The sequence below is a fragment of the Macrobrachium rosenbergii genome, chromosome 41 (assembly GCF_040412425.1).
Source record: "Macrobrachium rosenbergii isolate ZJJX-2024 chromosome 41, ASM4041242v1, whole genome shotgun sequence".
NCBI classification, from domain to species: Eukaryota; Metazoa; Arthropoda; class Malacostraca; order Decapoda; family Palaemonidae; genus Macrobrachium; species Macrobrachium rosenbergii.
Window position 1 is genome coordinate 42805430 of NC_089781.1, and position 15474 is coordinate 42820903.

Sequence of the window (15474 nt, forward strand, 5' to 3'; positions counted from 1 at the left end):
ATTGTCAGTTTGGCTTTATGTCAGAGAGGTCAGCAGCAGAAGCAGTTTTTATAATTAACTATAGGGAAAGTCCCATGCAAAAAGGAATAGATTATAGTACTGTGTATTGATGAAAACATTTGAATCATTATAATTTAAGATAAACGTTGGTGTCCTTCGAGGAGTAGCCATAGGCTATTTGCTCTTTATACCTGTGAAAGAAATTTCAGAGAATGGTAGAAAAGAGGGCCCTGTGAGCTATTGTTTGCAGATGACCTAGTGACAACAGCAAGAACCTGTGGAACAGATTTTGGAAATGTTTAAAAGGGGGAAGGGTCTTAATGAATATGTAAGAGTTGTATCACAAGAGATGCTGGGATTCCATAAAGTATATTTAGTGAGATATTTTTTTATGTCTGAAATGCATAGGAAAAGCACATAGAGAAGAGAGGGGAGTGGAGAACCATGTTGTGGTAGGAGGGTGGGTCTTAGAAGAGGTAGAACCTTTCTGTTACTGTGAGGACACAGTAAACTATGAAGCAGGGATTGAGAAAGCAGGAAGAATAACAGTATCTGCTCTGTAGGCTTTTTTTTTTTTTTTAGTCTTTTACTTAGTTATAAGGGTAAAGGTACTGAGTGTAATTAGGTTGAATATAAAATATATCTTGAAGTTTCATGATTATTGGATGTAATCCCTGCAAACTTAGGCTTCAAGAACTAACTTTAAAAAGAGCCACAGTCATGGAAAATGGTGTAAATGAAAACCTAGACCAAGTGAAGTTTAGGCAAAAAGTGCACAAGACAGAGGTAAATGGAAAGAACGCTTTTCATGTCTAAACGTGAGGGAAAAACTTATTTCATAATGTTTTTGATGGTGAGGAGGAAGTTTGTTTAAATGATACCTATAATGTTAAATCACTCTTATATCCCAGAACTAAAGTTAAAATGTGATAAATTCCAGTCTTTCTGATTAAATGAATCCCACAGAGGTGTAATTTGTCCATGAGCTAAAACATTTTTCAGAGTACAGCCATGCCAGGTATATGAAAATTCAACCCTTGAGAGAGCTGTTTTAGGTTCAGTCTCTATTGCTTTTTGTATCTCCTGTTTGTTGCTTTAATTTTGTCTGGACTGACAGTTTCAGCTAAAGCATACAACAATAGCAGCTAACTTCTTTTGCCATTCTGTCACAAATTTTTGTTGCTGACATCAGTGCTCTCTTCAGATATATATCTGTGATACTGGGCATTGGTGTGTTGTTGTCTAAGGTGACTAAAATAGGTGCTTTAGGTAATGCTTTTGCTGATGTAAATGAAAGAGAGATACTTTATTGTGCTTTTGATGCTGTAATTTCTCTGGGATTATACAAAATAGGTATTCCTCTCTGAATTGAAATCACTTCTCCTGATGTAAATGAAATACTTTATGGGGCTTTTGACATTTTAATTTCTCTGGGACTAAAACAGCATGAGGGAAATGGACTTAATAACTGACCTAGGATTTAAGGGAATACCCAAAGTCCATTTGATGATCCGTAGACAATAGCTGGACTGAAGTAGGTGGTAATGTCAGAATTGGTCTTCTCTACCATTTGACTCTGTTAACTCTTATCAATGAAGATTAAAAGACGTTGGAGAACTGTTTCACCCACTTTAACTAATGGTGCTTTCCCTCACCCTCACCATTTGAAATGGTATGAAAATCTGTTCAGTGGGAGTATTAATTCCATGTATTACGTGATAAGATATTTTTCATGTTTACAGGTGCAGCACACACACACATACGATAGAAGCTTTAGTCTTGAGGACAGTACTTAGATTTTGTCTCAGAAATCCTAACATAGAAAATGATGATTGATCGTCATGGAGGACAATGGCTTTAGCAAATCCAATGTTTATTGGCCTAATCAATTATCTATGATGCTTATCTGTTAGGGTTTCCATGTACTGAACTTGAAAATGCCAGTAGACTTCATCATTCCATTGAACCAAGTTACCAATTTGAATATATGGCCTGATTAAGTGATGTTAGGATTTAGTAAAGAGGCAAGTTTAGGTAGCTACATCATCATGCACCTTTTTTGTCTAGATTTACCACTTACACTCACATGTTTTGCTACATTCAGATTTTCAGGTAACATTGCACACCATATGTATGTGTACAGTATATGTAATACAGATTCATTCTCAGTCAAAATGTCATATAATTTTACTAATTTGACAAACAACTTCCAGGATGCCTCTAGCAAAGGCCCTGGAAGTACCTGAACTTGATTGTGGCAAAATGCAGGAAAGTAAGTGGTAAATCTGGGCATAAAAGGCACATGGTAATGTAGCTACCTAAACTTGCCTCTATTCAATCCTAACTTCACTTAACCAGGCCATATAGTCATTGAAATTACTGGTCCTTCTCACTAATGTCATTAACCTTAATCCTTGAAAAATGCAAAGGACTTATGTTGCCTCCCACAAAAGGTGTGACTCAATATAGGTATAAAAAAAAAGTTTTAAATTGTAGAGGTACTCACCATAAAGAATTGAAGCATCTGCATCAATCGCAAAAACTTGTATGGCAGTGGTGACTTTGTAAGCAGATGGTGCCTTCTAAATTTAGACACTCCCCAGAGAGGAAAACTTGAGACTTCTTTATATCACTGCACTGTTCAAGGCATTACACCATAAGTAAAAGAAGTAGCTTGTATTTATGGATCAAACTTTTGCAAAATTTTGTAGATTTCTTACATATCAGTCACAGACTTATTCAAAACTTTGTATATGTCATACATGTCAATATTGTTTTACATTTTCAGGAAGTGAAGAAAGATTTAAATCGTTATGTGCCTCCAGTGAGTGAACTTCAACCTTGTGATGCATCTGTTATGCTGGAGACATTACCCCTGGAACCAGATTTAGTGTTGGAAATGAGCCATCTAGGCAGAGGGGTAGAGTACTATGATGAGGAGGTGCGCTAATTATATTGACATCTGCGGCTTTATGGATCTTCATCACTGCTTAGCTTTCTTGTTATTTGCCTCAACTATCATGACTTGTGATCTAATGTAGATTGCAGCCCTCTCAAAGCTTCTGTCATACAACTTGGAGACTTTTTGTGCCTTGTTAATTTGTCTTAGGCTTCTTAATAGTCACTGTTGAACAGTGGCCATTAGATTATAATAGCTGCTGCTAGTCAGTGGCTAGACTGCCTGTAGATAGTGAGAGGTGCCTTTCTCACCTCTATACCTAGTGGTGTAAATGGATCAACTTTCAGTGTTTTATAGTAGTTTGCTTGGGGTAGCTAGTTCCAGTCTTTGGTGCTCTGAAACTTGAAATAAGTTTCATAAGTCCCATCTGGAGTTGTCGCTAATTCTTCACTTGCCCATCTTCTAGTTGTCTGTTTAACCTTTATCCTTCTGCTTTAGTGCCTTGCAAGAAAAAAATATCCTTTCTTTTTTGTAACATCAGCTTTTGTTGCCTGTCTTTCCCTTATTTCTCCTAACTTACCCACTGTATTTTAGCTTTTATGTATTCGTTATGCTGTTATTCCAGTATGCATATAATTTTTTTATTCCTCTTACATTATTTTAGTTAGTGTTTTATGAAATAATATTATTTTGATTTAATCATACTAATTATTTTAAGTGATTAATTATTTTAATATTTTATATACCATTTTTTGACCCTGAGTTTTGCCTTTGAACCTTTGCTAATTATTCCTTACTATTCCCAAAATCACCTTTCTCCACCACCCTCCTGGTTTGGTCATCTGTTCTCTGCTACTTGCTGGTACAATCTGAATGGTTTACATTTGAATTGACTAACATACCCTGTTGGAAAATGCTGTCATTCTTCAATCAACATTGTGGATGGATGGTTGTCATATGAACACGACAATAATTAAATGCTCGACACGATATATTACGACTGCAGGAACGTCGACTTTTGAGCATCTCTACCAACGATTACAAAGTATGGCATGTGTCTGAATATGGGAAGGTCTTAGTCGAGGCTGATGTCAACAACCATTTGTTTGCAGGAGATACTTATGTGGTTCGATGGTACTACCTTGTTACTGCCACAGGAAGAACTCTAAAGGTAAAAGTTATATTTCATAGTGTATTCATTTCTATTAGCCATAGTGTTTACTTATAATTAAGCTGTTAATTTCTATTAGCCATAGAGTTTACTTATAATTAAGCTGTTCATTTCTGTTAACTATAGAGTTTACTTATAATTAAGCAGAAGTAAACCTTGACCAAACATTTCCGTTGGGCCACAGATGGTGCAGTATTTCAAGATTTTGATAGTATTGGATTTAGTCTTATGTAGCAGTTTTTTAAGTCTCAGACATAGGAAAAGCTGAACACCACACTAAAAATACTGTACTGTATTAGAAATATGGAATAATATTACATTGTGAAAACATACACAAGCTTGACTTCCCTTTGACTTCCCAAATAGAACAAAATGAAAATAAAATAAAGATTAAAATCCACATAATATAGATATCACAAACAAGAAAAGCATATTTAATCCTCAAAACGTGAAAATGTTTTGTACATTGTTACCCTTTGTAAAACTACCACAAACATGCTTGATTACAATAGCCTTTCTATTATATTATTTACTGGTAAACCCTTTAACAAACAGCAATTTATCTTTTGGTAGTTATTTGAGAAGAGTGAAAATTTCAGTAACATTGATATACAGCATTTAAATAATTACTCGCCCATTGATTCTTCTGATATAGTTTACCACCATGAGAAAGAATCTTGTGACTATGTTTATTTTTGTATACTGTACTATTGTTTATTAACTATTTTAGCTGAGGTTAATTTATACGCTTCATTCAGAGGTCAAAAACAGGCGTTCTGATTACCATCTAACAAAGATAACCTTCCTTTGGGATAGGATAGTTGTATGTAAAACGTAACCTTCGACTTCTAGAGAGCATGGTAAATTTCTGAAACTTGTTGTGCTACATTTGGTATACAGTATTGAGGTAACCTGTATAACTTTCCTTGAAGAGCCACTTGGCCATTGAGTATGTTTCCACAACCTTTTTTGAAGATTCTGTTGTTAAACACTAATTAACAGTATCTCCCAGAAGCTTCTTTTCCATTTTTAGCAAACTTTCCTTTTTTTCTTAGACACCAGAAATTGCGTTTCTCCTATTAAGGGATATAGGTCCACTCTGACTCAGATCTTGTAACTTCAGAGTTTTGACTTTTCTAAATTCCTCTGAAACTGAAAAAAAGTCCTCCCATAAGATAAATCCAATATAATGCAATAATATTTGCATTTTTAATAGACTTGTACAACTACTGTATGTGATACTGCTTCTTTTCAAGGTTATACAGTAAACCCCCTGTATTCGCGGTCTCACGATTCGCGGACTCACTTATTCATGGATTTTTCTATGAAACATATACAGTATATATGTTATTTTCTGAAAATCTGCCCATTCATGGTATTTTTCACTGAGAAATATTCACTAATTACTGTATTGTCATCTCATTTTCATGACTAAATGCACTTTTTGTGATAAAACTATTAAAATACTCAGGTATTGTAGTGCTCGAATTACGATAGTTCACCTTATGATAATTTGATTTTGCAATGGGGTAAGCAATTAATACCGATACGACAATATTTATAAAATATTTAAAAATTTCGCGCGGGCGCAGGCAGCAGCGTACAATCAGGCAGCAAGAGAGACCAACTTACGCTAGACCAGCTTCTTTTCCTCCAACTCTTTATCCCATCTTCTAGTTAAAAAAGTAACAGAGAATGGTAAAAGTATTATCAGTAGCGTTATACTCTTGCGTAAATGCGTACAGCCATAAACAACCGACCGAGAAACTGTTGTTTTGTTTATCACCAAATGGATAACAATAGCCCTTTTGCTTGTATTTCAAACATCATATGGTAATACTGTACACAATTACTGTAGGTTATAGCACAAATGACGTTAAGTAGAATAGGAATTATATATTTTTACATTATACTCTTATTCGCTATGGATAAAAGATCAGCAAGGAAATATACTGCTAAATTTAGGCTGCAAGTTGTAGCTGAAGCTGAGAAAACAATGTTGAGGCTGCTAATGACTATAAATTATCGTGCATCGGCAACATGGATGAAACTCAACCGTAATTAAAATTGGAGAGAAAGTATTTTAATCAAAACTACTGGGTATGAAAGAACATATTACTGCTATTTTTACGCTGATAAACGATAAATATGTTAAGCTCGTATTATGACGAAATCAAGTGAAAATAGTGAACGAACTTTTTTTTTTTTTACACAAAACAAATGCCCCCAAATGGCCAACATCATCAATTAACGAAAAAAATTGTTAAACTAATTTCACAACGAGACGTATTTAAGTTATATTTTGACTTAAAAACACTTCGTACAGTATAACGAAAAATAACCTTGACCCATATAAATAAAGTATCTAGAGATTCATTTGTGCTAACTAGAAGCAAGAAAGGCACTCTGAACTGAGTTAAACATGGTGAAATAACACCGCATAAACGATTTCCAAAACAAAACATTGACCTCTATGATCGCAATTTATAATATAAAAGCAATATAAGAATATATATAGTGTTATTGGATACAGTGAATTAAGGCATAACATTTTAAAAGATCCATGGAAAAGATGCATATTCATTATGTTGATGTTTGTATAATACGATATGTGAATATAGAGTACCGTATATGTATACGATATATCATAGTGTAGGCTAAGCTAATTCTTGTTTGTTATTCAATTTCTCTTTGTATTGAATTATCATAAGTCACTCTGCATGAACCTCCAGAATTAGCTGATTTTAATAATTACTATATCGTGTATGTATAGAGTATACAGTACTTTATAGTGTAGGCTAGGCTACCATACAGTATATGTATACATGGTACCAAATACCCTAGTGTAGGCTAGGCTATATTTGAGATAAGTTTTTTCCAACAAACGATGGGTTTTTTTTGGAGCCTAACCCCATTGTGAGTAGGATAATACCTGTATAAGCATTTTTAGTTTTTCTGTGGGTTTCAACTATCAAAATAGGTAGTTCTAAGTGTTTTTAGAAAGCTTCTAAGTATTCGCGGGCTCTAGCTATTCGCGGGGTTGTGTGGTACACATCCCCCAAGTATATGGGGGGTTTACTGTAAATACTAAGACATCAGGCATGAAACAAAGGCAAAGGCAAAACTATGTAGGTGATGTCAGGTTTTATCGAATGACTTGCATCATTGTCACATATTACTTGGTTAATCAGACTTCATGTTTAGAGTCCTGTAACCTGTTTGGCACTTCTATGGATGTACAGTATATTCATTTCAGCACCTAGAACAGACCTGTTTCATCAACGTTGACCACTTGGTGTGGGAGATATCCTCTCCCTTGTCACCTATTTTAATTGTGCCAATACACTAGTAGCAGCATCTTCATTGGCAGGTGTAGATTCTCCATTTATTTTGCAATTTTTTAAAACCATTTCTATTTCATATGGTACTGAGCCATCTGTAAGGCACTGTAAATGGTTGGTTCATTTGGTGTTATAAAAATGGTCATGAAAACCAAGTGCCCTATGATGCAACACCTCACTGTGTACTGGAGCACATCTGTTTGTCTTTAAACCATAAATTAAAATCATATTCCAACTTTACGAAACACTTATACATAAATACAGATGTAACTTTAGCAACCTAGCAAGTTGCAGTGGCACTAGCAAAACTGGCACAAATTCACTTTATTCCTTTCACTTTTACCTTAATAGATGATTTTTTCTTAGTACATCCTAGCCACTTGTGAAGCAGAATTATTTGCTTTGCCTAAGACTTTGATAGTTACTGTTTTCACCTATGATAATTACTGTTTTCACCTAAAGCAGGAACTTTACAAACTCTTAGGTTGGGCAGAATTTTTCAGTATCACTACATTTGCATTTTTAGGCCACATTCACCAAACTTTGCACCAGTGAACAAAGTTGATATTGTGAATTAGCATCAGTACTCTTCTGTATAGCCTACCCAAGATACTACCACATGACTACTCTATCTGGTGGACCACTGAGGCAAGAGAAGGGTAATTAAGTAGAAGAGTGGAACTTATATGACCTGTATGTCCATGAAACTGGCAGGCATGTAAAGTTTTAAATAATAAATATTTTAAAAATATGAATGCTAATTGGAAAAAACTTCAGGCAAAGTATGTCAAAATTTAACGAAGATAGATTTCAAGAAGTTAATGTTGCTGATGCCACCATGCTATAGGAAGTCATAACCAGTCACATGTTGTGAAAGAAAATTATGCAGTGGAAAGTGGAAGGGAAGAAGAACCAGAAGTGAAATCTGATTATTTGTTAATTAGATAAATTGTTAATAAAGGTTGAAAATTTGGCAGAGAATGGACCCAGTGTTAATCATGGCAAAGTGAAAGACTTGGAGGGTTGGAATGTTACTGGGAACAGTGCAGTGGCAACTAAAATTGTGTCTTACAATCACCTTCACTAAGTTCTTCTTTGCCATTTGCAACTCCATAGGTGGTTCAAAAGTTTCAGATATTTGTCCCCTTTAAGAACATTCCCTTTGCATCTCACTCTTGCCTTTCATGTTAGTGGGGAGAGAGGGAGAGAGTGTGCTTTCTTTTCTCTCTCTTTTTTTCTAAACTGCACTAAAGCTTTAAACTTAAATTATGACAAATGTAATGTAAATGTATATTTCATGTTTGTTACAGACTATTTCTTCCTATTTTTGGCAATTTTATGTCATGTATTTTGTGCTTACACTTATTAACAATTTAAAGGCCACTTGAGTGAATTACCTATAACCAGGAATATTCTCTCATGAATTATATCATGAATTTTTCATACTGGAGCAATTCAGATTTTATTAACACTTACTAAATAGGTTACAGGGGTATCACCTTACCAAAAGGTGATGTTTACTGACTGACCAGAATCCCTAAATTGATGAAAATAAGTAATTCTGCCTGGCCCAAGAGCCAATAATTTCAGTATTTTATTACAGTACTATCACTGATATTTTCGAACAGCATTTCAAACTGGTTTAGTTACCAGTTGCCATTTTGAGACCTCTCCAAGTTTATTGTATGTTTTAAGAGGATTTTGCTGTGTAGTTTTTTGTTTATATATTTATTTTGCATGAATGTAACAACTGAAAGAAATTCTGTCAGAAGAATTACAGTACCACAGTGTAAAAGGTTTTTAAAGTTAATTTTTACAAATGTTACATGTGACTTTTTTTGGTTTGTTAGAAATTCATCACTTTCTGTAAGAGTAATCAGAAGTCATTTTTACGAAATATAGAGTTCATATTTTCAGAAGCAGGACTAGTAAGCCAAACTTTGATTTCAAGAAACTGCCATTTAAGGACTTATGGATCATTAACTAATTTACAGAGATATACAGTAGTGCAGATCAAAAGTTTCAAGTGAAAACAGTAGCTTGTCCTGTCATTTCACTTTATTTAAATTTGAATATAGATTTTAAGTTAATGAATTTCGTTTATTTGATGCTAGTGGTAAGGTAGTACAATAAAGAGTACAGTAATCATAAAATGATGAATGCAGAGGGTATGAATGAAACATTTTCACGTATGCTGAAATGCCTTATCTTTTATTGCAGGGTGAACCTTCCAAGCACAATGTAACTGGCAGATCACGTGTAGCCTATTTCTTCTGGCAGGGAAGAGGGAGCTCTGTTTCAGATAAAGGCGCATCAGCTTTAATGACTGTTGAGCTTGATGAGGAGCGAGGTCCACATATTCGAGTCTCAATGGGCACGGAACCACCAGCATTTTTGAATCTTTTCAAAGGAGGATTAGTTATACACATGGGACATCATGAAGATACCTCGGAAAAGAACTCTTGTCGATTATATGTTGTTCGTGGAGAGGTGGAAAATGAAGGTCATTTGGTTGAAGTAGATCTGGATGCCATGCACTTAAGGTCTCGTGGCTGTTTAATGCTTGTAAATAGCATCTCAAGCACTATACATTTGTGGCATGGTGCAAAAGCTCTTCGCCATACACGAAAGGTAAAAAAGACGTATACTGTTTGTTTAGATTTTTTTCAGGAATATTTATTATTCTTTAAAACTCTATGATTTGCATAATGCAATGAATGTTTGAACAGTTGAATATACAATACATATGTTCTGTATTATTTACTCTTCAGAATAAATCTGCCAACAATTCCCTTTAGAATTACATGGTCAGTAAATTAAATAACAGAGTAGAAAAGAAAAGAGATTACACAGATGTATTCAAGGTTGCAGAGGCCTGAAGAAGTAGGGCATATACAGTATATGGAAAAGGAAAACCTTTGTATGCGTTACTAACAAATACACACACACACACACATATATATATATATATATATATATATATATATATATATATATATATATATATATATATATATATATATATATATATATATATATATATATATATATATATATATATATATATATATACACACACACACACACACACACACACATACATTAGCTAGATCGCTTATATATATATATATATATATATATATATATATATATATATATATATATATATATATATATATATATATATATATACATTTAGCTAGATCCATTATTCAACACACCTTGACCAGAGATCAAGGTCCCAGAGATATATGATATATAGAAATCTTTTGAAAAATTGAAAAAACCACCCTCCGATGGGTGGCAATGTTCCACGGCCTCGAGAAAATGTTGGTAACACTGCCAACGCTCAGACTGACCGGGAAAGGGTTTTGGAGGGTGGGGCGGGCCTCAAGAAGTTTCCATGGAGGATGGCTTGCCGTCATGAAGAGGAGGGGCAGTAAGGCTGGGCAGAAGAAGGCTCAGAGAAGGGGGTTGTTTTGGAAGGTGGGTGGAGCTGGGGAGCAGTTTCTATGACTGGGAGGTGGGTGGGGATGCAGTGTTGGATGGATGAAGAGGGCTAGGTAGACCTGACTTGATAGAGCTTGTTTGGTTTCATGTTTTTATGTTTATGATACAGTACATTAATTCACCTTTTATTAAAGGATATGTACAGTGCTTAGATACGGTAGAGAGAGAGAGAAACAACAACCAAGGGATGTTTGCATCAAAGTACAGTAACACAAACACACTCCTTCACTTTTTTATTTATGTTTTATGCTACAGTATTCTCCCTCCTATTTTTGCCATATTTTCTCGTTACAGTGGACCCCTGCTTATTTGCGGTTCAGTCATTGCGGGTTCAGTTATTCGTAGATTTTCTGTGATGCATTTTTCAATAAGTTGTGGAAAATTCCGTAATTCGCAGATGTTTTTGTCAAAAAATATTAGCTGATTATTGTATTTTCATATTTTTTTGTGACTAAAAAGTGGTTTAAGTCACAAAAATAACATAAAAATAGGCAGTTATAAGCATTTTTAAAGGGGTCTCCAGCTATTTAAATACACATTTATAAGCATTTTTAGAATGGTTCCCATATATCGCGGATTTTCGGTATTCATGGGGGGTTATGGTACCTAACCCCCACGAATACGGGGGTTCCACTGTATTTACTTTTTGAAACCAAAATATGAACGCAATCCTGTATGTAGGCTACAAGAGAGAGAGAGAACTGAAGTATGTATGTTTACATCAGAGTCTAAGCACAATAACACACATCCTTTACTTTTTATCTATACTTTATGCTTTAGTATTCTTGTTTATATTTTTCCTGTATTTTCTCATTTTTTATTCTTTCAAACCAAAAGATTAATGTGTAAGGCATGTATGTATGCACACACTCATTCTATGCCATTGAAGAACTTGCTACAGCCTTTTGGTTCTGTGTTGCCTACATATGAAATTCATATTTTAAATATCTTCACGTTGATTAGAGATGAAAAATCAACAACGATCGATTATTCTCTTGTGTACTGCACTGTTATAATATGTGTGATAATCACAGAGTCAACTAAACTTATAATGAAGTACGGTACAGTAAATCAGACAACGCAAAAAATATGACAACACGTACCTACATATCCACACACTCATTCGTGGTGTCGTGAGCTTCCTGGGTTTGTTTAGTTTTTTTTTTGTGTGTGTGTTTATGGTACAGTAATTGGTATTTCATTAAAGGATATGTACAGTGCTGATATTCAGTAGAAAGAGAGAGAGAGAGAGAGAGACCTGAGCTATGTTTGCATTAAAGCCTAATATAGTAACACACGCGCTCTAACACTGTTATGTTTGTGTTTTTTGCTTATAGTATTCTCATTTGTATTTTACTGCTTTTCCTCATTTTATTAGCTTTAGAAAAAAAAATTATAAATACATTCAAGTCCATAGGGTACATACATATGCACACACTCATTCCATGCTGTTGGTGAACATGGTACAGCCTATTTGGTTTTTCCTTGCCTACATATGTGAAATAAGCATTTTAAATATTTCTACAGTGATTAGAGATGAAATATCAACAGTGATAAAATATTCTCTTGTGTACTGTTGTGTGTGTTAATCATACTTTACCTCAACGGTAGAACTATATAGTAGCTCCACGCAGCCGACAGCGCTATAACTTGGCTTTTTCTACAGTTTTTTGGTTACTAATTATGAATTTACCTTTCATTTTTGGCACTCGAGTCTTATTAACCTGTAATTAACCCCTGGAGTCCATCCAACAAGGGGTTTCCATACGCGATCTTCACAAGACAGAGCACGGGTATGTCTGTTTCGAACAGTTCATATCCCGCCCGGCAAGTGCAAGAACTTGTTAACGTATGGGTATCCAACCCCCCCGGGCCAGTACTAAACACAGCGAAGGGACATTCCATTTGGCCGACAACAAACAGATGAACTGTCAGTATCAGAACCCCTAAAAGTGTAGAAAAAACAGTTGAAAAGGTAAAAACAGGCGCAGAGCTAATGTATAGAATTACCGAATCAACTAAACTTGTAAAAAACAGTAGAGTAAAGCGAACAAAGCCAAAGAAAATTGTAACATGTACATATGTATGCACTTACTTGTTCGATGGCATTGTGAACTTCTTGGAGTTTTAGTTTTGTATTTTTATGTTTATGATACAGTAATTCATATTTCATTAAAGGATGTGTACAGTACTGAGAGAGAGAGAGAGTACTGAGGAATGTTTACATTGGTAAATAAGCAAATCAGGAAAATAGCTGTTTAGTGATTTTGAGGGATTTTACTTGGACCATGAAGTATGTTAGTTGACCTTTTTATACCCATTTTACTTCTCTGTACAAAGTTAAAAATAATAATTCTGTTAATATATTCGTTTATTTTTAGCATCTTTAAAATTATTTTCCAAATTCTTTTGATAGTAGGCTAAATCAGCCGATTCTGAGAACGTAAACATAACAAATGGCTCGATGATCGGTTTTTTATATGTATTATGATAGTGTATCAATAAATAATAATAATAATACAACTGTAATAGCCTTTTTGACTTTTTAAATGGATACTATGAGTGTAACGCCTGCGCTAGCCTAGGTCTATAGTTTAACACAGCCTACACATTTTTGTCTCGGGTAGTAATACAATATGGTAACAACTGATAAGGAAGTTGCTAGATAAAAATGCAGTAATGGTCACAAAACCATGATAGGCTGTGTGTAAACACAGGTAGGCTATATGCCTACTGGACTGTGTCTTTTACTAGGGAGAGAAAAAAAAGATTGCATTTTTTTTTTTAAATGTATTTATGCAGTATATTTTGTTCCAGATATGGGGAAAAAGGTAGATAATTTGCTCTTGCGTAAAGTTTCCAATTTAAAGTGTGATGGTTGTTGTTTATAAGCATACTGAGTGTTTACAGTTATATGGTATTGACAAGGTTAGGTGAGGAAGGGCACAGAGTTGCCCTTAAACACCCCAGATTTTTTTTCACTCGCCATTATTTGGATTTCACCTGTATCCGAGACACCCTTGGCTCTGTTAATTCAGGTAACTGAAGCATTACTATAAGTATATGTGTATGTACAGTAAACCCCCGTATTCGCATTCTCACGATTCACGGACTCACATATTTACCGATTTCTCTGTGGAATGTATCTACCAATTATTCACGGAAAATTTGCCCACTTGCAGTATTATTCACTGAGAAACATTCACTAATTACTGTATTTTCATCTCATTTTAATGCCTAAATGCACTTTTTGTGATAAAACTATTGAAATACTCAGGTAATGCTCGAGTTACGATAATTCACCTTAGACAATTCGAAGTTGCAATGGGGTAAGTAATTAATACCGATACAACAATATTTATAAAATATTTTTAAAATTTCGCGCAGGCGCAGGCAGCAGCATAATCAGGCAGCGAGAGAGACCAAATTACAAAAGACAAACTTTCCTCCATCCCTTTATCTCATCTTCTAGTTAAAAAAGTAAAAGTGAATGATAAGAGTATTGTTAGTAACGTTATACTCTTGCGTAAATGCGTACAGCCGGAAACACCCGACCAAGAAACTGTTGCTTATAACCGAGTGATCCGAATCGGATAACAACAGCCGTTTACCTGGTATTTCAACCACCGTACGGTAATAAACAATTACCATAGGTTATAGCACAAATGACGTTAAGTAGAATAGGACTGATATATTTTTACATTATACCCTTATTCGCTATGGATAAAAGATCAGCAAGGAAATATATTGCTAAATTTAGGCTGCAAGTTGTAGCTGAAGCTGAGAAAACATGTTGAAGCTGCTAATGACTGTACTGTAAATTATTGTGCATCGGCAACATGGATGAAACTCAATCGTAATTAAAATTGGAGAGAAAGTATTTTAATCAAAACTACTGCTCATGAAAGAGCATGTTACTGCTATTTTTAGCCAATAAACGATAAATACATAAAGCTCGTATTATGATGAAATCAAGTGAAAATAACGAACGGAATCTTGAATTTTTTTTATACAAAACAAATGCCCCCAAACAGCCAACGTCATTTCATCTATTAACGAAAATAATAGATAAATTAATTTCACAACGAGACATATTTTAGTTATATTTCGACTTGAAAACACTTCGTATAATGAAAAATAACCTTGCCCCATATAAAGAAAGTATCTAGAGATTCACTTACGCCAACTAGAAGCAAGAAAAGCGCTCTGAACTGAATTAAATACGGCAAAATAAACACCGCATAAACGATTTCCAAACCAAAACATTGAGACGCTATGACCGCAATTTATAATATGAAAGCAATATAAGAATATATGTACAATATTATTGGATACAGTGAATTAAGGCATAACATTTTAAAAGATCCATGGAACAGATGCATGTTCATTATATTGATGTTTGTATAATACGATATGTGAATGTAGAGTACAGTGTAATGTAGGCTACACTACCATTTATGTATACAACATACCATAGTGTAGGCACGGCTAATTCTTGTTTTATTATTCAGTTTCACTTTGCATGAACCTCCAGAATTAGCTGATACTAATAA

At 34.5% G+C, this 15474-nt stretch overlaps 1 protein-coding gene across 8 annotated transcripts in view; it reads left to right on the forward strand.

Moving 5' to 3' along the window:
• Window positions 1-15474, forward strand: part of Svil (Supervillin) — a 273565-nt gene that overhangs the window by 227295 nt on the left and 30796 nt on the right. For all 8 annotated transcript variants that reach the window (XM_067084305.1, XM_067084306.1, XM_067084308.1 and 5 more), the window contains 3 exons: window positions 2789-2941; window positions 3906-4070; window positions 9632-10042. In XM_067084305.1, coding sequence (XP_066940406.1) covers window positions 2789-2941; window positions 3906-4070; window positions 9632-10042 — 729 coding nt within the window. The remainder of the gene's footprint in view (window positions 1-2788; window positions 2942-3905; window positions 4071-9631; window positions 10043-15474) is intronic.